This window comes from Megalops cyprinoides, chromosome 16 (genome assembly GCF_013368585.1).
Source record: "Megalops cyprinoides isolate fMegCyp1 chromosome 16, fMegCyp1.pri, whole genome shotgun sequence".
NCBI lineage: Eukaryota > Metazoa > Chordata > Actinopteri > Elopiformes > Megalopidae > Megalops > Megalops cyprinoides.
In genome coordinates, this window is record NC_050598.1 from 28,159,453 (window position 1) to 28,182,279 (window position 22,827).

The 22,827-nt window shown below is 44.8% G+C and overlaps 3 protein-coding genes across 9 annotated transcripts; 2 read left to right on the forward strand and 1 right to left on the reverse strand.

Annotated features, from left to right (window-relative positions):
* Window positions 1-2,131: 2,131 nt before the first annotated feature.
* On the forward strand, window positions 2,132-15,709 carry LOC118791589 (nucleolar protein dao-5-like). 7 transcript variants are annotated; one of them, XM_036548998.1, is made up of 21 exons: window positions 2,132-2,345; window positions 2,878-2,933; window positions 3,048-3,193; window positions 3,828-3,973; window positions 5,679-5,819; window positions 6,157-6,537; window positions 6,874-7,179; window positions 7,523-7,825; window positions 8,113-8,283; window positions 8,607-8,924; window positions 9,236-9,553; window positions 9,899-10,195; window positions 10,422-10,611; window positions 11,370-11,455; window positions 11,609-11,846; window positions 12,001-12,074; window positions 12,272-12,542; window positions 12,776-13,369; window positions 14,459-14,583; window positions 14,892-14,933; window positions 15,042-15,709. In XM_036548998.1, exons 1-20 carry the CDS (start codon window positions 2,229-2,231, stop codon window positions 14,916-14,918), a joined length of 4,305 nt encoding a protein of 1,434 aa, XP_036404891.1. In that variant the 5' UTR covers window positions 2,132-2,228; the 3' UTR covers window positions 14,919-14,933; window positions 15,042-15,709. The 7 variants fall into 7 exon arrangements, with proteins under 7 accessions (XP_036404891.1, XP_036404894.1, XP_036404893.1 ...); XM_036549001.1 differs by having other exon boundaries at window positions 11,627-11,846; XM_036549000.1 differs by having other exon boundaries at window positions 8,610-8,924.
* Window positions 15,710-16,007: 298 nt separating this feature from the next.
* tmco6 (transmembrane and coiled-coil domains 6) lies at window positions 16,008-21,651 on the forward strand. The gene is made up of 14 exons (XM_036548153.1): window positions 16,008-16,138; window positions 16,550-16,646; window positions 16,969-17,087; window positions 17,456-17,565; window positions 18,015-18,198; window positions 18,378-18,482; window positions 18,626-18,711; window positions 18,986-19,102; window positions 19,181-19,295; window positions 19,395-19,575; window positions 20,213-20,307; window positions 20,456-20,623; window positions 21,178-21,303; window positions 21,469-21,651. Exons 2-14 carry the CDS (start codon window positions 16,556-16,558, stop codon window positions 21,487-21,489), a joined length of 1,518 nt encoding a protein of 505 aa, XP_036404046.1. The 5' UTR covers window positions 16,008-16,138; window positions 16,550-16,555; the 3' UTR covers window positions 21,490-21,651.
* Window positions 21,652-21,677: 26 nt separating this feature from the next.
* ndufa2 (NADH:ubiquinone oxidoreductase subunit A2) lies at window positions 21,678-22,752 on the reverse strand. The gene is made up of 3 exons (XM_036548154.1): window positions 22,631-22,752; window positions 22,033-22,139; window positions 21,678-21,914 (listed from the first exon to the last, which is right to left on the reverse strand). The coding sequence occupies exons 1-3, from the start codon at window positions 22,732-22,734 to the stop codon at window positions 21,826-21,828; spliced, it is 300 nt and encodes a 99-aa protein (XP_036404047.1). The 5' UTR covers window positions 22,735-22,752; the 3' UTR covers window positions 21,678-21,825.
* Window positions 22,753-22,827: the final 75 nt, after the last annotated feature.

Sequence of the window (22,827 nt, forward strand, 5' to 3'; positions counted from 1 at the left end):
TCTGAAATTTTAATGGTATGAGCGGAAGGGATTTTTTTGCACGTGTAACTGAAATGCATGGCATTTTGTCTTATCCTTGGGGAGTGGTTGTTTTCTCCTAAGGTTTCACACGAATGACAGCGGTAACAAAATTTTGGTCCTACACTCCTACCGGAGCAATGGATGGCTGGCTGTACCATAAACTGGGATCTCTGTTGAGCCCATTGAAAATCTTGAGCAAATACAGATCCCTTTGCTCATACATTTCTGTTATCAGCTAGATGACTGTACATTAGCCACCTTCACTTTGTAAATGTCAAGCCTAGAATAAAACCAGCTTAGTGTTTCTACAACTTCACAGTATATCAGTTTTATACTCATCAAGGCCAACTTTCTCTTTTTCATTTTTTCTCATCAAACCAGCCCATCCATTTCATCCCCTCCAACAGAGAACACAATTTACATGTGTCCATTTAACACACTGTCCTCTCCTTGTGCATTTCTTTGGCCTCTCTGATTTCTTGTTTTATCTTTCTTTATGCTTCCCCCTATCCATCACCCTTCTTTATGAAGAGCCAATTTCTTTAGTGAAGATTTCAATGGCCTTATTATTCAGACATAGTTTATCCTTATCCTTAGCGAAGGCAGGATCCTCACACCTCATAGCTACCGGCAAAGTCAGTGAGGTCATTATTGCTTGCGTACGCTGTTTTGAGCATATCACAATCGGCACAGGCATTCCCTGGAGACACCGCAGGGAATCATCTGTCCAAACCCAGAAACTTCCGGTTTGTACATTTTCCCTTTTTAGAACCAATTTATACACTCTTTTGAGATATTCGCTATCATGACCAGAGGTACTCAAGAGAATGCTGGGATTTGAATTATATACACGTTTGACAGAACTGTCGCACACGCCCAAAGTCCTGGCGACCTTCTTAATTACATATGACATTTATGACTTTCAACCAAGAAACACCTGGACCGAATGGAGTGACCCTTGAGGATAGCTAGATCGTGCGCTATCTGGATTGTCCGTAATTGGGTTTCATTGTTGTTGTAGTTATACTTACTGGGAGTGTGCCGGTAAAACAACGGGCTACAGACTGATGTTCTTCAGATTTTCACGATGTAAAATAAAAATTCCCATACACACTGCAAAAATAACAGTGCTAACAGATTTTAGTGTTGTGGTGGAAACATTCACTAAGAATAAAAAATACCTTCATGATAAGTGATCAGTTAGACTTTAACGCCAACGCTAATCGATGAATGCTTGATTTGTCTGGCCAAACGCATTCTTTAAGATTGACTTTCTCACAGTGTCGCTGTCCGTGAATTGAGTGAACTGAGACTGTGATGCATCTGATGGGAGAAAGCAAAGAGGTTAACTGAAGCTTCTGAAATTCACTGGAGCGCGACACTGAGTCACAAATGACAGGCTACTATTTAGAGAACGTTCAAGTCAGCGGATAATGCTGTCGTATTAAAACGCCAAGCCTGAAAATTTCAAAATTCTACATTCCTGAGACAAACCTTTTTAATATCGCAGTTCTCCGTTGTGCGAATGGCGTTACACTGGCGCCTCCCAACGGAAAGAACTAGAAGGAGCGTACAAGAATCACCCTTCAGAATCGTCCAGTCCATAAACTTGCTTGATCAGTCTGTACTTAATATTGTACATGTTATCACACATAATTTATCACAAATAATTCTTCATTGAAAAGATCTTCGAATAGGTGTCGGCTACAATAATTGTTATAGATATTTTAGTGTAAATCGCCAAATCCCTACAACGCGTACGCAGTTGCAGTATGAAGTACTTTTTTTCTTTCACTTGATCAATAACGTGCTGATGTTGCGAACCGCTGTTTGATACTCATATTTCGATTCTTTGTCATGTAGCCTAGTTAAGCACAACAGTATATTGTTCGTTAACAATTAAGTGATTAATTGGTTGAATTTATCTATATGTTGGGGCATATGAATTGTCATAAGTAAAGCATTCATAAGAACTGTGTTTTTATTTTTTTATTTATTTATTATTGGTCATTGTTGTAAGTTGGTCTAGTTGAACTACATATCCCAGGATGCATGCGGACTACGGGGTGGGCCGAAGTTTAATGGTTCAAAGGTGAAAGTGTGAGGAATGCATGGAGGTTTAAGAAACCAGAGTTAATGTTGGCTAGTTTTTTATTGCCGGCTAATTTTATTTCGTCGATTATCTGTGGACTTTTAAATTGGAAACTATGACATCGAAGGAGAGAGATGCGTCCAAATATGAATTGTTACGTTTGATATATCTGTATTTGAAGGAGAACGGTCACCAGAGAGCCGCTAACGTGCTCAAAAAACATGTTACACAGGTAGCTACAGTAACTCCAGGTCCATGTGGTGCTCTGAGTGAAACATTGTTAAAATGTTGCTTGTAACTTTTTATGCAGTGATCGTATGTAAGGGGATTCTTGTGAATGTAATGCATATGTAATGGCAAGCTACTACAAAACGAAATTGTGTAACATCTGTAGAAATGTATAACACGTTGTTAAATATGTAAATCGTATGTCTGTGTTTCCTAGACTGTGCTTAGAACACGTCTTTATTGCTTTGCTGTAAGCCTTCTCATACTGACTTGTAACATGTGCTTGAAAGCCGTGACGTACGTGGAGAAAGCTAGGAAGCAGCCACGGACATGCAGTGACAGGCGTTGTCTTAATGAAATTGAAAATGAAAATTATTTCACATGTTCATCGATCGATCGGGCATTACATGCGTAGGAGGTATGCGGTCCTCACTGGTTACGAACTGCTTGGCTAGATTCGCAGCAACCGCTGGCGATGTGAAATGTCTTTTGATTTGCCGACGACTGATTAGCCACACTTTTGCTTCGGTGTACAGACAGAAGTGGGACCGGTCACTACGTCACTACTTGACATCTACAAAAGCTGGGTAAAGTAAGTACAGCTTTATTTAAAAAACATACAGTATTAATGCTCTAGTTAGTATTCACTGATAGTATTAAGAACCTAGATAGAATTCTAAAGGTAGCCTACCCGGTCTTATTTCAGCGCGCCGGAGAACGCGAAGAAGAGGAAGGCGGAGCCGGTAGTTAATCAGAGCCTTGCAAAGAAGTCCCGTCAAGCGGACCCCTCGAGCAGTTCGGAGAGCTCCGAGGATGATGATGAAGATGATGATGCGAAGACGCCCGCAATGGGTAAAAACTTCTCTTCACCTTTGTCTTTATCTAAATTTTAGCCGATTACTAACATATCTAAAGGATCTTGCCAAGAAAGTTGAGGTTAGCCCTGTTGGCAAAGCCCCTGTTACCCCTGCCAACAAGTCTATCCAAACTCTTGCAAAAAAAAAAAAAAAAGTCCCAGAGAGGTCAGACAGTGCCATTTCGGATAGCAATGATGGACGTGAATTGGGAAACAATAGTGCTTTTAATAAAAGCAGGCCTGACTTTTGAGGTGTTTTTGGCTCTTGGCACACTCAAGGCTCTCTGCCTCAATCCCTGCCCCCTAACACCTGCTGCTTGTAGTGCTTGCTGTTTATTGTACTTGTAATATTGCCATGTGCCATGTGGATTATGTGATCTAGTGACTGGTGTATGGTAGTATACTTGGCTACCCTTGTCTAGTCAGGTTGCCCAAGTTAACTTAGGGTAGGGCTTGAACAGTGTCATGCTCACACTCACTGGTCTGGGAGTGTCGTTAGACTGGTCTGACACAGTTGCTCATTCAACTTGAATTGATACACTTCTCTTCCAGTCTGCTGGAAGTTGCGCTGGATAAGTCTGATAAATGCGTGTAATGTGATGTAATGTTTCCGTGTCGTCCCGGGTCCAGGACCCCGGACCCCTAAGGCAGCTGCATCGGTGAACCGCAGCCAGAATGGAGCTACACCTAAGGCCCCAGCTGTGCGTAAGAAGGCAGAGAGCTCAGAGAGTGAGAGCGCTGATGATTCGGACAGCGAGGAGGCACCACAGCAGCAGGTGAGGGACGGTGACACCGGGCGCAAGCAGCAAGGAGCCTCGCTCAAAACCTAAGCACCTGGAACGGGCTCTCCTGTGTCAGTCAGAACCTGACATAGTTAAGATTCAGTCATTTGTTTTGATTTGTCTGAATCAGGGAACAGGAACAGATTTTTATCCTGCCGGTCAGTTCCAAACAGGGAGATTTGGGCTCCAAAGAAAGTTTGTAAACAGATAGAAAAATATATGTTAATAAAGTCAATTGCTTTTTTTTTTTTTAAAGTGGTCTATTTTGGATCCTATGTCATTTTTTATGTAACGTGTTGGTTACCTTTGGTATGGGATGTACATTAAACAGAAGCCCCGCCTGCTTTATTTATATTGTTGCCATTTTTGTTACTTGAAAAGATCATTTTAATTATGTGACACAGATGCAGGGGTGTAATGACTTGTCATCTCCCTACCGCCTAATAATGTCATGGCGTGCTGTATTTAAAGTTCATAGACCACAAATTTATTTTTCTTCTAAAAATGTCAGGAAGTGAGTCAGATATTTGTTCTGACTCAAAGATATCCTATAACTGTGGCACTGTTTTAGTGTTATGCATGATGCATGATGCAGTCCTGACGCCAGATTTTAATGTAGGCATCTACAAGGCTTGTTAAATATTTAATACATTGTAGTAGCCTTAAAATATAAATGAGGTATAAAGTAGATATGAAGGAATAGGAGACGTCTGTAATGGTGAACTGCAATTATCAGTTGGTGCAGGGTTTCTGCCTGCAGTCTATAGGAGGGTGTGTTGCTTGTAGCAGCTTGCTTGACAGCAAGAAGGTCTTCAGGTCAGAGGTGACACTCAGCAGAACATCAGCAGAACACAGCTGAGCAGGACGTCACATTGCTAGATGTGGTGACTTAGTCAAAGGCAGTTTTCTTTCTGTAATTGTGAAAATTCCATGCAACTGAAAAACAGTTATGAACTGTTAGGAACAAACTGAAATAATATTTTTGTTCTGAGATATCTGAAACTTTTTTGTTTCATTTTTCTGTTTTGGCTCTGTTCTTAGTCAGAAAATGATTTTTTTGGGGGGGGGGGGGGGTTGTTTCATTTCCACAGTGTGTTTTTGTTTTCTGTTGTGAACAAATCGTGTGTTGTGTCCGTTTGGGTGACACAGATACAAGTGACTCCCACTGTGACTCATTGTTTTTAAATGAAACATGTAGTTTTCCACATTTCCATGAAGGCTGTGTCTTTCAGTGAATTAGGGAGAGACTACAGTCCACTGATGGTTAAACATTGATATGAGCATGAAAAGCAATGAACTACAGCTAGTACTGTGTTGCTAACTGAAGGGGTTAGGGGCTTACCTTTATGTGTCTGTTCTGATAAGTCATCAGGGTCAGTGTCAGCACTGACCTACAAAGTCCTCTGTGTGTGTGTGTGTGTGTGTGTGTGGTTGTGTGTGTGTGTGTGTGTGCGCATGCGTGCGAGCATGTGTGTGCACGCACGTGTGTTTGTCATACACTGTATACATATTGACAGACAGAAAAGAGAAGTAAATACATAGATACTTTATATGTGGTGATGCATATGGTTGGAGCCATTTCAGTACTTTAAATAGGTAACTAACTTCACCTTTTAATGATTTGCCATCTGTGCCAATGTAGTGTTATATCATCTGACTCTGAAACTGTGTAGCGATTTCTCTCTCTGTGTGTCTCCAGAAAAGCCTGGGGAAACCTAAAGTCAACTCTGTGCCAGCCACTCCAGTCAAGCCCACGGGAGCTGTAGCCAAGCCTGGAACGACACAGAGCTCGGACAGTGACAGTGATTTGGACAGCGAGAACGAGATTCCACCTACACAGGTGCCACTCAGTCTATCACAGGCAGTTGCACTACAGACGTAGTGGTACTTATGTTATGTTTTCAGCAGAGACTATTTGTTGCTGAAACAAAGGCACCACTGAAGTGTGGATGTCTTAGGCGTAGAAACCTCACGTTACCCTGAGGGCTGGCAGCGGCCAATGAGGGAGATGGCTGAGGCAGAGAGCAGGGAACCTCAGCAGCACCCGTTATATATTGATTGGTGAATTGGTTAATACTTTGAAATAATGTGACTTTGTCTCATTCAGAACATTTTACTTGCACCAGGACAAACCAATGCTTACATTCTCATCTCTCTTTGTCAATCTGCTCTTTTAGGAGGCAGTCTCAACATTGAAAGGTAAGCTTGGAAAAGTGACGAAGCAGGTTGTGGCAGAAACTCCCAAACAGAAAGCTGTGACTACTGCAACCCCTGCAAAGCTGCTGGATGGTGCAACGCCTAACCAGGCCAAAGCCACGCCCAAAGCCACGCCCAAGTCCACAGTACCGGCTGAGGAAGAGGAGAGTGAGAGCACAGACTTGTCAGATAGTGAGGAAGAGGCTCCAGCTAAACCATCTCCAGCCAAGGCAGCCCCTGCAACCCCAGCTAAGCCCAGCCAGCCCACCCCCAGCCAGGCTAAAGCTGCAGGGAAGAAGGCAGAGAGCTCAGAGACTGAGAGCAGTGATGAGTCAGAGAGTGAAGAGGAGGCCCCAGCACAGGTATACTGCTGTTAACAATAGTTTATATTGTTGTAGAATGACTTTTTTGGCATTAATCTGTGTCAAAATGCATGTGCTAGAAAAATCCCTTTGAAATGACTAAAACAAAACCGACACTATCCAAAGGTTGTGACAACTGGGGCGGGTCCACTTTCTAGTGTGCCACTGCCATCTGGTAACATGGCGATACCACTGTTGTCTTGGGGGTTCACTCTGTGAACAAGCAAGGGATGTTACCATTTTGAGGGCTGCTTTGTTGCAGCAGAAGACAAGAGAGTTTAGTTTTTGGCTGATATAAAAATGAAGTATTTCGATATGGTTTCATTTCATATACAGAAGCCAGCAGCAGTCAGTCCAGCAAAAGCTGGAGCTGTGAAGACTCCTGTCCAGGCCAAAGCCACGCCCAAAGCCACGCCCAAACCCACAGCACCGGCTGAGGAAGAGGAGAGTGAGAGCACAGACTTGTCAGATAGTGAGGAAGAGGCTCCAGCAAAACCATCTCCAGCCAAGGCAGCCCCTGCAACCCCAGCTAAGCCCAGCCAGCCCACCCCCAGCCAGGCTAAAGCTGCAGGGAAGAAGGCAGAGAGCTCAGAGACTGAGAGCAGTGATGAGTCAGAGAGTGAAGAGGAGACCCCAGCACAGGTATACTGCTGTTAATACAAGGCAGTAATGAATCAGAACAGTTCTTTTTCAACACTGATGCGTTTCTGAGTGAATGCATCAGGGATGTGTCCTTTAAAATGACCGGAGCAGAGCAGGCTCTTGTCAGCAGCTGTAGTTACTTTGCAGGTTCTTTTTATTAGTGGTGTTTCACCATCTAGTGGCTACATGGAGTTACAGTTATGACTTTCAGGCAGCCACTCAGTCAGGGAGTGATATACACCAACTCTTACAGGATCGATTTTGTAATAACGAAAACATGAGGCCTGAGTTTTTTACCTGACATTCCTGCATCTATTTTAATTATTTTATTTCATATTCACAGGCAGTGGCGGTCACTCCTGTAAAAGGAGCCGCTGTGAAGACACCTATCCAGGCGAAGGCCACACCCAAGGCCACGCCCAAACCCACAGTACCGGCTGAGGAAGAGGCGAGTGAGAGCACAGATTCGTCAGATAGTGAGGAAGAGGCTCCAGCAAAACCATCTCCAGCCAAGGCAGCCCCTGCAACCCCAGCTAAGCCCAGCCAGCCCACCCCCAGCCAGGCTAAAGCTGCAGGGAAGAAGGCAGAGAGCTCAGAGACTGAGAGCAGTGATGAGTCAGAGAGTGAAGAGGAGGCCCCAGCACAGGTATATTGCTGTTAACAATAGCTTGTGTTGTTTTAGAATGGTATTGTTGACATTTATATATTTCAGAGTGAAATTTCTAGGAACTTTCCTTTAAAATGCCTGAAACAGAAAAGACGCTATCCAAAGGTTATGTCTACTGGGATGGGGCCCCTTCCCAGTGTGTCAGTGACAACTGGGTCCATTCTCTGAGTGAGAGAGGAATGCTTTATTACAACAAAAGACATTAAGCCCCGCTTATGGATAATATACCAGCATACTTAGTTTTAATGGTTTCATTTTCTGTACAGAAGGCAGTGGCGGTCACTCCAGCAAAAGCAGCACCTGTGAGGACCCCTGTCAAGGCCAACACTACACCCAAAGCCACGCCCAAAGCCACACCCAAACCCACAGCACCGGCTGAGGAAGAGGAGACTGAGAGCAGTGATGAGTCAGAGAGTGAAGAAGAGGCCCCAGCACAGGTATACTGCTGTTAACAATAGCTTGTGTTGTTTTAGAATAGCATTATTGACATTAACTTGTTTTAGAAGGAATTTTAAAATGGCTAAAACAGATTAGACGCTATGTAAAGGTCTTGACTACCGGGGTGGGTCCACTGTCTAGTGTGTCATTGCTATCTGGTAACATGGAGGCACCGTACTGTCATTACCTTTGGGGGTCCATTCTGTGAACAAGGGAGGGATGCCACCATTTTGATGGCTCTGTATTGCAGCAAAAGACACCAGGCCCCAGTTTTTGGCTGAAACACCATACTTAGTTTTAATTTTTTCCATTTTCTGTACAGAAGGCAGTGGCGGTCACTCCAGCAAAAGCAGCACCTGTAAGGACCCCTGTCAAGGCCAACACTACACCCAAAGCCACGCCCAAAGCCACACCCAAACCCACAGCACCGGCTGAGGAAGAGGAGAGTGAGAGCACAGATTCGTCAGATAGTGAGGAAGAGGCCCCAGCAAAACCATCTCCAGCCAAGGCAGCCCCTGCAACCCCAGCTAAGCCCAGCCAACCCACCCCCAGCCAGGCTAAAGCTGCAGGGAAGAAGGCAGAGAGCTCAGAGACTGAGAGCAGTGATGAGTCAGAGAGTGAAGAGGAGACCCCAGCACAGGTATACTGCTGTTAACAACAGTTTGCATTGTTCTAGAGTGGTATTATTGACATTTATATATTTCAGAGTGAAATTGCTAGAAACTTTCCTTTAAGATGCCTGAAACAGAAAAGACGCTATCCAAAGGTTATGTCTACTGGGATGGGCCCCAGTGTGTCAGTGACAACTGGTGACATGGAGATACTGTCATTACCTTGGGGGTCCATTCTCTGAGTGAGAGAGGAATGCTTTGTTACAACAAAAGACATTAAGCCCCGGTTATGGATAATATACCAGCATACTTAGTTTTAATGGTTTCATTTTCTTTACAGAAGGCAGTGGCGGTCACTCCAGCAAAAGCAGCACCTGTAAGGACCCCTGTCAAGGCCAACACTACACCCAAAGCCACGCCCAAACCCACACCCAAACCCACAGCACCGGCTGAGGAAGAGGAGAGTGAGAGCACAGATTTGTCAGATAGTGAGGAAGAGGTTCCAGCAAAACCATCTCCAGCCAAGGCACCCCCTGCAACCCCAGCTAAGCCCAGCCAGCCCACCCCCAGCCAGGCTAAAGCTGCAGGGAAGAAGGCAGAGAGCTCAGAGACTGAGAGCAGTGATGAGTCAGAGAGTGAAGAGGAGGCCCCAGCACAGGTATACTGCTGTTAATACAAGGCAGTAATGAATCAGAACAGTTCTTTTTCAACACTGATGCGTTTCTGAGTGAATGCGTCAGGGATGTGTCCTTTAAAATGACCGGAGCAGAGCAGGCTCTTGTCAGAGGCTGTAGTTACTTTGCAGGTTCTTTTTATTAGGGGTGTGTCACCATCTAGTGGCTACATAGAGGTACAGTCATTACTTGGTGGGAGCCACTCTGGCAAGAAATGGTGAAAACCACTATTTAGCTGGCTGATTTGTTATAACCAAAAAATATGGGGGCTGAATTTTGATCTGATATACCACCACACTTATTTTAATGGTTTTATTTTATATTCAAAGGCAATAGCAGTCACTCCAGCAAAATCAGGTGCTGTGAAGACCCCTGTCCAGGCCAAAGCCACACCCAAGTCCACAGCACCGGCTGAAGAAGTGGAGAGTGAGGGCACAGACTCATCAGATAGTGAGGAAGTGGCTCCAGCAAAACCATCTCCAGCCAAGGCAGCCCCTGCAACCCCAGCTAAGCCCAGCCAGCCCACCCCCAGCCAGGCTAAAGCTGCAGGGAAGAAGGCAGAGAGCTCAGAGACTGAGAGCAGTGATGAGTCAGAGAGTGAAGAGGAGGCAGAGGCCCCAGCACAGGTATACTGTAATGAACATCAGTAGTGAATTATAACGGTTATTTTCAGCATTGACGTTGAATGAATGCATCAGAAAAGTGTCAGAATAACAAGAACAAGGTACAGTTATTATCTTGGGAGAGCCACTGAATCAGGGAGTAACAGACCCACTATTTATTGGGCTGCTATGCTGCAACCAAAACATGAGGGCTCAGTTTTGACCTGCAGTATTTTTTTTTTTTCAACAGAAGGCTGTGGTGACTTCCAAGCCCAAGGCACTGCCAGTCACAGCTAAGCCCACAGCCAAGGCTAAGACCCCTAAACCTGCAATTGAGAAAGACAGCGGCAGCGGCAGCGGCAGCGGCAGCGGCAGCACCAGCACCATGGACTCGTCTGACAGTGAAGAGGAGTCTCCAGCTGTTACAGCACCCCCTAGTGGTATGGAGGTTTATAATTTTGGGTTTCAAATGAAAGATTGTAAAAATGGTAGTAACCCTCATCTTATGCATTGAGTGATGAGGCCCCACAGTACAATTCCCATCAATATTAATGGAGCCTTAATCAACCAAGAATTGAGGTTTATTTATGAAAGAATTCAACCCAGTCAATTTGATACCATGTTTAACTGTTTTAACTGAAAAATCCTGAGTGGCTTATAAAGACTGAACCCCACTTCAGGGTTCCCTGTAGCTTCACTCTGCCAGTGAATGGGGGTGGGTAGGTAGGCTGTGGTTTCTACATTTCTCCACTTTGGCGCCCTCTAATGGCGTGTGAAGTGCCTGCAAAGTCTCTCTGTGGTGTTAGTGGGGTACGCCCATCCTTCAGTTGGTGTTGGCCCTGCTATAGTGCACTGTGGAACTTGCAGTGTGAAAAATAGCCACTGTTTGCATCTGGGTGTATTGGAGGATTGTCTCGATTTGGTGTTCCAGAGGACACGCTTATTGTAACACAACTGGTGATTCCAACTTGGGTGAAAAGGGCGAAAAGGCAGAAGAAAGAAGTCACAAAGTGATCTAAAAATGGAAATAGAGCTAAAAGTGCATTCTGTCAAAATCCTCTGAAAAAAAAGATAAAAGATAAATCACCAAAGCACTACTTTTCAGTCGTCTAAAAGCCTGGGGTGTGGGGAGGCTCCCCAGGGGCAGATTGGGACAGCTTTGATGTGAGGTAATGATGTCATCATCTGACCATTTCAGGGGCGACCTTGACCACAACGGCTCTCCCTACCATTGTACCAGAGACCTCAGAGGACAGCAGCTCAAGCGAAGAAGAATTATCCCAGGTGAGCCACAGTTTGCTTCTGTCCCTTACCCTAAACATGGATCACATCTGAGCTGTTACCCTACAGCAGTTAGGCGGTTGTTATAACGAGCTGGGCTAGTGAAGCCAGTTTTCCTCTTTTCCTGCGTGTGGCTGTGATCCTGTTTTTCTGCAGTCTCTTTTATCCCCAAAGGCCCCTGTGTCAAGGCCCACACAAAAGAGTAAGAAGACCACAGCAGAGAAGAAAGGGGGTAAGAAGAAAGACTCAAAGGGAACGAATGTCACTCCCACGACCCCACCTGCTCCGGAGAGGGTGAAGAAGAGCACCCTGACCACCCCTGCTCAGAGGGAATCCAGCTCAGACTCGGACAGCACTGATATTGGTCTGGATGACCCAAAACAGGCTCTGAAAGGTAGTCTCCTTTACTCCTCTCCTAAGGATTACACAGTCACAGAGACAAGATACAAGCACAATCACAATAGTTTAGATTGTTTTGAGATTAGTCTGTGTTTGAGACACAGACTGATCTGTCTTTCACCAATGCTGGGTTTTTTTTGTGTATATAGCTGCTGTGGCCACACCCAAAGGAAAGGAGATGTCTGACAGTGACAGCAGCTCTGACCCACTGGAGAACTCAGAGGTAGAGAAGCCATAGCATGTGTGAGCCTGTTCTTTGTGTGTGTGTGTGTGTGTGTGTGTGTGTGTGTGTGTGTGTGTGTGTGTGTGTGTGTGTGTGTGTATGTATGTGTGTGTGTGTGTGTGTGTGTGTGTGTGTGTGTGTGTGTGTGTATGAAGGGGGCTGTGCCAGAGTATTGATCAACACTGGTTGGTTTGCAGACTCTACTGGCAAAGTTGTCCACCCCGGTGAAGACCCCTCCTGTCAAAACCCCGCCCCCATCAGCGAAGAGGAAGCGGACCAAAGAGAAATCGGATGCCACACCTGCAAAGAGCAAGAAGCAAAAAACAGTTCCTACAAAGCCAGATCCGAAGGCTAAAAAAGAGCTACCAGTGCAGCCACTTGCCACTCCACCAGGGGGGGACTCTGAGTCAGACTCTGATAGCAGCCTGGATGTGGAGAAATGGAGGCAGCTAGCTTTGAGACTCTCAGGTAACTACACACCAACAAGGAGGCTTGGGAACATGCAGACATCACTTCCTGTTACCTTGCGATAATGCCCTGTACAAACATACCCTTTAGCTTTATGTAGCTACACTTGTAAATCAAGTGACAATTAGCCAGAGAGGTCTAATAAATTGAAGTTTAAGTAGAACCTTGTATTTGAAACAGTTGTTTATTTTATCATTGTGCCCATAATGTGATGACTTTTTCTATGTTGATAGATGCTGACATTGCAAAGATGGAAGAGATTGACGCTGCGAGTGCTAGCTACAGCACCCTCACCCTGTCGGACAAGTCCCTAAAGAAGAGGGAAAAGACAAAGACCGAGACCAAGACGAAGAAGGAGAAGGCTGTGGGGAACGGGAGAGCCAAGACCACGCCTAAAAAAAGGAAAACAACAGCCAGTAGGACTAAAAAGGCCACACCCACTGCATCAGTCCAGCAGCTACTCTCTATCACGGACAACCAGTCAGGATCCTCATGTGAGAGTGAGGCTGAGGATACCCACATTACAACTGCCGTGAAAGCCAAATCAGGCAAGAGGCCACGCCCATCCCTCACAACCCCCAACCAGGACAGCAAACAGTCCTCCAAGAAGAAAAAAAAGTCAGACGCAGGGACCACAAAAACGACAAACTCTGACCAGAAGACATGCCCAAACATTAAAAAGAAAGAGCTGAAGGACAAGGAGAAGAAGAAAGAGAAAGAGAAAAAGGAAAAGAAGAAGAAGACAAAAAAGAAAGAGAAAGATGTGGCTGCCGAGACATTCGCCTCAGTCCCCTCAAAGCTGAGCCTCTCTCCAGAGGAAAAGAAAAGTGAGTGATTGCTTGAAAAAATATTTCCAGCAAGGTTTTACATTTGAACAGGGATGTCACACTCGATTTGTGGAATGTATGTGGTGGTGCAGGCTGTTCCAATTTCCAGTCACGTCCTGGTTATCTCCATCTTGGCCTTCACCTGGTGGAATGAACTTCTGTAGCAGTCAAAACAGCAGAGGTTCAAGCCACCTTCCATGACAGACTGAAGAACCACCTCTTCAGACTGCACCTCAGTCCTCTAATCCAAGCATTGTGCTTTATTCCTCATGTGTGATCTTATATGTGGAATTTTTACTACAGGGTATGTGGTAGCTTTCTGTGTGTAATGGTGAAGCCTTACTGTCAAGGTATTGCATTGCGCTTACAGAGTCAACCAGGTACACACATGTGATCTCAACACTCTGTCTGGCACTGACACATGTTGGAATATGGTCAATGGAGTCGTGTTTTTACAATTTTTCATGCCACTTCAATGCACATTTTATGTGCACCTTTTAAGTTGCTCTGGATAAGAGCATCTGCTAAGTAATATAGTGGTGAAGGAACAGGACTTGTGACCAAAAGGTTGCAGGTTCGATTCCCCACTGGGGTACTGCTGTTACGCCCTTGGGCAAGGTACTTAACCCACAATTGCCTCAGTCAATATCCAGCTGTATAAATGGATAATCCTGTAAAAAAAAAAGTGTAACTTATGTAAGTCACTTTGGGTAAGTGCGTCTGCTAAATGTCAACAATGTAATGTAATGCTAAATGATGAAAATGTAAATGTACTCTATGCTTCGTTTCCTAATTAGCCCAGTTATTTCCTGTTTGACAACACACTTGCAGCTGAGGATTGCACAGATGACCTGTACTAGTTACTAACTGTAATTATTCATTTCCATTCATTGCCATTGCCACTGTCATCTAATTGTTCATTGCCATTCATTGAAGGCAGTTGTTTGGAACAAAATCCACCATATGCAATGGCCCTCAAGAAGATGAGTCTTATAGAGGCTGACTGCAGTGTAGATAACAGTTTTGTGTTCCTTGCTTAGTGAAATAAATTCTGCCTAGCATTCATATAATTGTGGAAATCCTTTGCAGAAAAAAACAAATTGAAAAAGGAGAAAAAGATCAAGGTGACCTCTCCCAAGGCTTCCCTTGGTCTTGCTTCAGAAAACCCTTCATCAGTGATTATTCCAGCCCTTGCAGAAGCCACCCCTAAGAAGGTACTAATAGTGTCATCTTTGTCATTGTCATACACAGCTTCTTCACATTGCTCATCACCTTTGCCATTGTAAGATGACAGTATTTATTTCTGACAGCTGGCATCTGACCCGAATCAGGAACTATGTATAGATGTACATATCTACATCTATATATCATACATAATATCATACATATTTGATTTGTGGGTGTGTCCTGTGAAGCTGTTTATTCTGTCATACCTCTTAGCACAGCTTAGGTTATGTTACGTAGCACTGTCACCACCAAATCCTTAGTAATATAACAACATTTCTTTTTTTCTGTTTCTCAGAAGCACAAGTCCTCCAAGAGCAAATAATCTGTTGATACACAGGTGAGCATAACTGTGTTAAATGTTTGTCGCTAAAGCTGGTTTGTATGCATAGTTCCACATTAGCCTGTCATTAATCAAAGCGATGATGTCTTTCTCTGTTTCCATAAGGGAGTGCTCTTACCTGTAGAGCCGTTGGCAGATGAGTTACAAGACAGAGAGGCAGCCCGGTTCCCACCAGTTTTGGGAGTTTCCTCAAAGAAAATGGAAAGCTTCTTTTTTTAACATAATTAACAGTTCGGTGTCAGCTGTATGGTCTACTGATGAAGATTATATTTTTGTTTATTTGTGAGTTTTTACTTTTTTAACCATGGACATTGATGATAATACATAGAGAATGAATGTCAGTCTGGTGTACTCCAGGTACATGTTATGTCTATGCTTGTGTTTCATTTTAATGTTTTTACTGCTCCAGTGTCGAGTCATAGCAGGAAAGAAAGCTTCAGAGAACTTCAGAGAAGCCTTTCTTTCACACCAATGCTGGTTTCATATTTGTCACTTTCTCTGCAGCCATTGAAAGTCAGTTAATTATTTTACAAAGTTTGTGCATCTGGTAGTTTAACCTTTTCCTCAAACGTTCCATTGCACCCTCCATTCAACCCGGTGAAGTCCCTCCCTTCAACTCACGAACTTCTCCGAACACCAGAGGAGTATGCAGCGTTTGAAGACAAAAAACAATTTTGCAAATGCAAGGAGGATATACTGACAGTGGAGACATTTGCTTAGTGTAATGGGGTCAGGGAAATGTTTGAGTTTCAAGTTTACAAATGACATTTCTGTCGGACATAATTGATAAGATGTATTTTAATAAATATTTTTTCACACTTAATAATTATTATGGGTATTGTGTGGCACCGTCGTTTACCACTATTGCTTAAATGGTTGTTATGACATGTTTTGGAGGTGGAAAATGCATGGAGACTTACCAGTGACATTAGTTTGACAGCACAAAACAGTCTATCTTGGAAGCGAGTACTGGGCACCGCAAAGACAGGCTACTTCGAATGCATTTACGGAGGGAGCACTGTGGGAGCGTCAAGCGCTGTTTACCTCGACGTCATCAGTTTGCGACAGCCATGCTGTTTTGGAAGCGCGTACAACGTTACGGCTAATTGCTTTGGAAGTAGGTTTGAAAACCCGACGTAGAAAAGTGAGCTGAACAGCGTCAAGCAATGTTCGAGAGACGTTCGTGGTAAATCCAAAGGCTCGTAAGTATTCAAAGCCGTAAGTATAAAGCTAACGATATTTGATATTGGATTTAGCTAACTAGCCCATCCTAGTGCAGTTGAAACTACCGCTAACTACACAGTATAGCTTATGTGAGTTCATTGCTAATTTGAGAAAGTGGAGATTTTGGCGTTTGTGTCATTTTCATGTTTTCATATTCTCCAAGCGACCGTCACAACACAGGTATATGTGTGTATGGGCAGTGTATATGACATCCATTTCTTACAGTAGTTTAGTACCGGTTACAAAAAACCCAGAGAGGGAGCCGCTTTCTTGTTTTCTTGTTTGCAATTCAGAAAAAAAGAAATACGAATCGATAGAGGCACACAAAAATACAGTAAGGTAACACAGCGGGGCTATTGCTTTTTCAAACACTTTTCCCTGCTAAGCAGGGCGGAATGTGGAGGTTGAGTACTGTACGCCACAAGTCGCGCCGGTTGGGTAGCAGTCAGGAGGAGTTCAAGTCGAAGAGGCGTGAACGGGAGAAAGGTAACAGCTTCTACCCACAAATTCTTACTCTCAGATTTTTAAAAATGTGAATCTGGTTTTCGTGCTGAAAAAGCAATTGTGGCCATCTTTTCAAATAATTACTTTAGCCCATCCTGTCCTGTCTCTCATTCTTTCAGTTTTTTATAATGCTGTACCGATTCGTTAATATTTAATGTGATGTAATATGCGTAATTTCTATAACTTGTCCTGTTCACTAAGCCCATATGCTAATCAAGTTGTGCGTTTGCAATAAGAATCAGTGGGCTGCGCAGAATCTGTGCAGGGTTGATGCTCTAACACCGACCATTGCATCTCTGTGCAGCGCTGAGACAGGCACGGAAGGATCAGCAACTTGTCAGTAAACGACTTCTGCAAGAGGATGAGGATGAGGAGGAGGAAGGCTCCATGGACACTGCAGCCAATCTGCTGTCCAAAGAAGAGGTAAGAGTTCTGGTGTCCAAACGTCATAATGGAGGAATACATGGTACATCACATCACCTTAACAGTCAGTGCTGAAGATATTCTGCAGCTGCTTTGAGCCATGTTGAAACATCCTGTGATGTAATGGTTAATATACGCAAAGATCATGGCTCACCCCAGATGCACTAACAGTATCCCAAATTATCAAAGATCCACACCATCTTCATGCACCTAACACAGAGCAACAAAGGTTGAATTAGGTCTCATTCTATGCAGAGCAAGGTGGGTGAGAGGGAGCTTTTTCAACAGAAGGGCAAAGTGAAAGTATGTTTGTCTCTCGGGATTTGTAAGAAACCGTGTCCTTTTGTCTTGATTGCGGTGTCTGCCAGGTGGTGGAGCTGCTGCGCAAAGTGCAGCATGGCGGGGAGGAAAAGTTTAACCACCTTCGAACCCTGAGAAGGATCCTACGCAGCCCAGAGACCCAGCTCATCTTCATAAAGTACGATAAAGTGTGCCATCCCATTCCTTCTTGGGTTTACACCTTCATAATATGCATTCATGTGCAGACAGCTTGCTTCCCATCAAGATCATAGTTCTTAATGTTTCCATAGTCTTGCAATATTCCTTTGTGTCATTTGGCTTGTCTACAAATTGCAGGCGCAATATGAGTACAAAGTGGTGTCTCATAAAGGATTTGTGTCCATCTGTGCTTCCTGTTCATAAACATTAACTCTGGCTGTAACATGAGTTAAAGATTCGGGAACAGTAATACTAGCTGGGAACCTGTGGTCCAGCTTGTCAAACAGTACTAATACCTGTGAACAGATGGTCCAGGTTGAAGAGTAACAACAGCACAGAACCTGTGTCCCAGGTTGGAGAGCAGTAGCTGCTGTAAGTGTGTGTTCCTGGTTGTAAGGCTGTTACAGTGGTTAAAACCCTGTGTTACAGGCTGGAGAACAGTATTCATGTACTGGTGGGGCTGCTCAGTGGCTCAAATGCTCAGTGTCAACTGGAGGCAGCCCACTGTCTCCACGAGCTGTCCCACTCACCCCACCCTGCTGCTGGCCCCGCCTGCCTCCCCGCCACGCCCTACCTGCTCACATACCTGTCTGGACAGAGTGACAAGTTCACTGTGAGTACGAACATCCCTATGTCCAGTCCTGTCTACCTCTCTAGCTAACTAACAGACCTTTTTAATCTGCTGTGAGCATATGTAAGTGTTCATCGGACTCCTACTGTATGTATGTGTGTGTGTGTGTGTGTGTGTGTGTGTGTGTGTGCGCGCGCGCGCGTGTGTCTGTGTGTTGCCAGGAGCTGTGTTTGTACACACTGGGGAATCTGTGTGCAGACAGTGAGGCGGTGAGAGTCAAGCTCCTGGCCCAGGGCATTGTTCCAGCTTTGGCCAGCTGCATACAGGTGTGTACAGACTGATTTTAAATGTGTACACATAGCACTATGGGTCTTTTAAATCTGTGACCCATTCTCAGAAACATTTGACTGAACCTATAGATTTTGCCTCTACGTTGGTGTGTCTGCTTATCTTTACCTGTCCCACTCAGCGGCCTAACCTTGCAGTGGTGGAAGCTGTGGGATTTGCCCTTTCTCAGCTCCTCCAGGCTAAAGAAGCTCCAGAGAAAATTGTCCCGTGAGTTATTCCGCCTGTCCTTCCCTTCATTACTCTGTCACTTACCGACGTTTGAAACTGGCACGTTAACTCAGTAAAATACTGATACAGTAAAATACAGTGAAAGCACCATTTCTGGCGCTTTTACCGAACTTATCTTGTGAATGTCTCTCTTTCCCTTTAACCTCCCCCATTGCCATATTTTAATGATGTATGCCTCCTGGGCATCTTTTGTAATATCTTTCCTTTGATCTGGAATGAGTTCTGAGCAGTGACCATGTGATCGTCCTAACAGGATGGTCTTGGCTTCAGGGTTAACCCCTCACCTGCTGGCTGCACTTCAGTCAGATCCCCAGTTTGGGATGGGCGCTGCCATTGAGTGTGCCTGGTGTCTGCACTACCTGGTCTGCAGGTGAGGTAGCTCTCTGCATCATCACGTTGACTGGATTGGACAGTCCCTGTAATGTTTTTCCACTGTCCTTCCTCACAGTAATGTGGACAATGGAACACTTGTAGCACAGGGGGCTGTGTTAAAGTGCTGTTCCCTCCTCATAACACTGGGTGGCGCTGTGGCTACAGGTAACACAGAGGAAGGTGTGGAGCTGGTAAGATATTTTGATGATCACATACATGTGGAAATGCACATTATCCACATTTACACGTGGAAAAATGCGTAACTTCCTGAATGTGTCTGGTGCCCCCAGCTGGTCTGGCCCCTGCTGCGCTCGGTGGGAAACCTGCTGGCCGGCTGCAGACTGGAGGACCTGGGGCCCCAAGTGAGGGACAGCCGTCTGCTGCCCGCGCTCCTCGTTCTCTCCCAGGCCTTCCTGCAGCCCTGCCCCGCCCTGGCCAGAGAGAGCCTGTGGGTCCTCAACAACCTCACAGGTAGGTCTGCATTTCCGCCGAAATGTGGGGAGTGCAGAGTAGGCTAATCTTAGAAACCTTTTGGCTAATCCATGACCCAGTAGCCCATAACCATCTGCACCATTGTGTTGTTGTTGATGTATCTGTGAAATGAAGTATGCTTGTCATAATGGCATACTTATGTGACTCATCTCTGTTGTGGTGGCATTGATGATGTTGTCAGAAAATATTTGGAAGTGTTCCATATCCATAGACATCACCTCCAAGGGCTACAACTGTAGAGTGTTGCAGATTATTCCATAAAGACTTTTCTATATGCAACTGTGAAAGTTTTGTCTGGAATACATCTCGGGGACCTCAGCCGAGTCAACATAAGTAATCCTGCTTGAAGAGCTTTGTATGGTGGTTCCAGCAAACATTTCTCTGTAGCTTTCTCTGCATATGGAAGAAATTTTATCTGTACCTAGAGGAAAATTTTGTGACATTTTTCAGCTGAAATAACTTATTTCATACAACAATGGTACCTAATGGCATAGTCCTTATGAGATGTTCATGATGACATCACATCCACTGGCCCTCTAGATACACATTTCTAATTACCCCCCTTCCACTGCCCATTCCCACCAGCTGATTCTTGATTCTTGCTGTTTTTTTCCAGCCGATTCCAGCACTTTCTGCTCAGCTGTGCTCTTCCTGAACCTTGTCCCGGTCTTGATCCAGCTCCTGCCTTTCTCCAAGGGGATCAATAGTATGGTGGGTTTTGATTTCGAAGAGGTTGTCCTCTTGACAAACCTCTGAGGAAGTGTATTAAGTATGTTAACATGTGAAAACTTATGGTTTCACTTATGGTTTCACCATGGAGGTTTGGTTACAACTGCAGGGGCTCCCATTTTGTGTGTAGGTCCTGCGGGTTCTGGGTAACATCGCTCACCAGGGGACTGCATACTGTGCCCAGCTGACTCAGTCAGGCCTTCTGCCTGCCCTGTGCTCCACTCTCAAGATGGCCGACCCTGAAGTGGTGACCCTCAGTCTGGAGGTCCTGCATATGCTGCTGGCCAGCAATTCGCAGGTAAGACTGAACAGCCAAGAAGACCACGATGCAGGTGTGGATACATCCACAACTGGAAATGTAATTGGGGCAAGGCAGCTGCAGGCAGACTGTTCTGCTAACATGTGGTCCACACTCAACAGTTCAAAACTGCAGAGCACATTTAGCATCTGATGGCATCACTTTTGCACATGTGAATGTCTGTCATACTGAAAATGAAGAGCAGCACTGGCTGTAGATGGGAACATCTGTCCACAAAGGCAGTTTTGTTCACATAGATCTTGCCCACAAATGTGTCTCGGACTAAATTTAAGAACACATTTCATCAAATTTAGCTATGTTCATCCAAACTGTATTTCCCTTGTTAATCTGATCAGATTAGGTACTGGTGCCGTGAACCATATGTGGCTGTTCTAACTCTGCTCTTTACGATTTACTCCATACTGGTGCAGGCATTCGACAGGAGGATGGCTGTCGACAAGATCACTTTTGTAGACAGATTTTCATCTTGCATGTGCAGGCAGAGCTTGTTACCCATTGTGCTCTTTCACATTATTTCACCTTTATGTGTTCAGATGGCTGAGGAGTTTACAAACCTTAAAGGGCTCCCCCTACTGGAGGCTCTTCAGTACAACAGCCAGGGGGAGATGCGCCTACGAGCAGCCTACATTCTAGACCATCATCTAACTGCAAGCAACCAGGTGAGGACTTGTGTGTATGTGCATGTGTGTGTGACTCACAGAACCAGACAGGAACACTTCCGTGTTCCCTTACCACAGTAAACTGATGTCTGCCTCATTATCAATTGCGCCACAGATGTGTGATGTGTGTTGTCTGTCAGTTGATACAGTCCGTTTGTTTTACAGGTGGATCCTCCTGCATCATGACAGATCAGTGAAAAGGAGACTTGTTTTTACAGACTACCAATTTAACTTTGCTGTTAGAACCACTGTAAAAATGTTTTGGTTTTCTGTGAAAGACTGGCCATAAGTACACTGCAAGATGGCTTGCTTGAAATATCTTGCAGCTTGGCACAATCAACAGTAATAAAACACATGGGTTTTGTACAGTGTGTCTGGCTGGTTTATTATAGATTACAGCAAGTACAGACTGCAATTACAGAATGCATTACAGAATTCAGTTCAAAAGCCTTAGACGTCCGAGTCCCCATCCCAAAGTCTTCATAAAACGAAGCATTACTGCCGACCACACGGTGCGAGTTCTCACTTGGCATTGGCGAGAGTTTCCAGTGCCTTGGCCACTTGGTCAGCATTCATGTTTTCAAGACCCACGCTTTGCTCTTTGCCAAAATCTGCAACACAGGGGCACAGAGGTTCAGAGCCTGCCGCCGATGGGACTGTCACGTACACAATCATAGGTTATTATTTACATGTATACACTTAACATGCAGTTCCCGTATCCTTCCTTACCGTATCGTGCCCACAGTTTGGGTTGCACTCCAGAGCACTCTCTTATCAAAATCGGGAAGTCTGGGTTAGCTTTCTTCAAAGATACATAGTGGTGCTCCACAAAGTCCCTGATGGAAAAGAGCGATGCGTGTTAGGTTTGCATTGTCATGGTTGTCAACACTAGACACCTAGACAGGGTACGCTGGTAGAGCTATGAATTAGCCACAGTGATGCTGCGAGCTAGTGAGATGCAAGAAAAATGTATGCTGCCGGGGGTTCGAGACTGAATCATTGGACAGGAAAAATAAACTATGGTGCCAACCGTCTAGCAAGTTATCTTTTATTCTGAGGTAAGCGATAGTTGCCACACGAATCTACCACTTCGGATTTAATCATGTTCTAGCTAGCAAACTATCTTGCCTGGCAAACCACCGATCAACGATCATCTCAATTTCAGGCCCCTGTACTAGCTAGTTATGACCTAGTTCAGGTTCAGATAACCAGCTACCGCATCGTCGGAGCTAAACTCAGCTCATTCACCAAACTGGCAAGCAAGTTTTCTCTCAGCAACAGCCAGCCATATACTTTCTGCCGATAGAAACAACCATAATAACGTTACCTGGCCCCTTGGCTTGAGGCTGAGGTCTGACACAGGTGTAGGCGAACCTCTCGAAGGTTTTTCGCAAGGTTAGAGCCGATGCTCCTCACAACCGCTGCCGCCATGATAACCTCAGGGTTTCTAACTCCCCGCCCACTCAATCAAGCAACCAATGATGTTTTCGAATGCACTCGTCTACGAGTCACGTCTCAGAGTGA

Excerpts from the sequence above, each read along its gene's own strand:
- ndufa2 (XM_036548154.1), bottom strand. The coding sequence starts at position 22,734 with ATGGCGGCAGCGGTTGTGAGGAGCATCGGCTCTAACCTTGCGAAAAAC. Across the intron at positions 22,140-22,630 it reads GCCTCAAGCCAAGGGGCCAG|GGACTTTGTGGAGCACCACT; the intron begins GTAACGTTATTA and ends CTTTTCCATCAG. Across the intron at positions 21,915-22,032 it reads CAAACTGTGGGCACGATACG|ATTTTGGCAAAGAGCAAAGC; the intron begins GTAAGGAAGGAT and ends CCTGTGTTGCAG.
- tmco6 (XM_036548153.1), top strand. The coding sequence starts at position 16,556 with ATGTGGAGGTTGAGTACTGTACGCCACAAGTCGCGCCGGTTGGGTAGC. Across the intron at positions 17,566-18,014 it reads ACCCAGCTCATCTTCATAAA|GCTGGAGAACAGTATTCATG; the intron begins GTACGATAAAGT and ends CCTGTGTTACAG. Across the intron at positions 19,576-20,212 it reads GGTCCTCAACAACCTCACAG|CCGATTCCAGCACTTTCTGC; the intron begins GTAGGTCTGCAT and ends GTTTTTTTCCAG.
- LOC118791589 (XM_036548998.1), top strand. The coding sequence starts at position 2,229 with ATGACATCGAAGGAGAGAGATGCGTCCAAATATGAATTGTTACGTTTG. Across the intron at positions 2,346-2,877 it reads TCAAAAAACATGTTACACAG|ACAGAAGTGGGACCGGTCAC; the intron begins GTAGCTACAGTA and ends TTCGGTGTACAG. Across the intron at positions 14,584-14,891 it reads CAGAAGCCACCCCTAAGAAG|AAGCACAAGTCCTCCAAGAG; the intron begins GTACTAATAGTG and ends TCTGTTTCTCAG.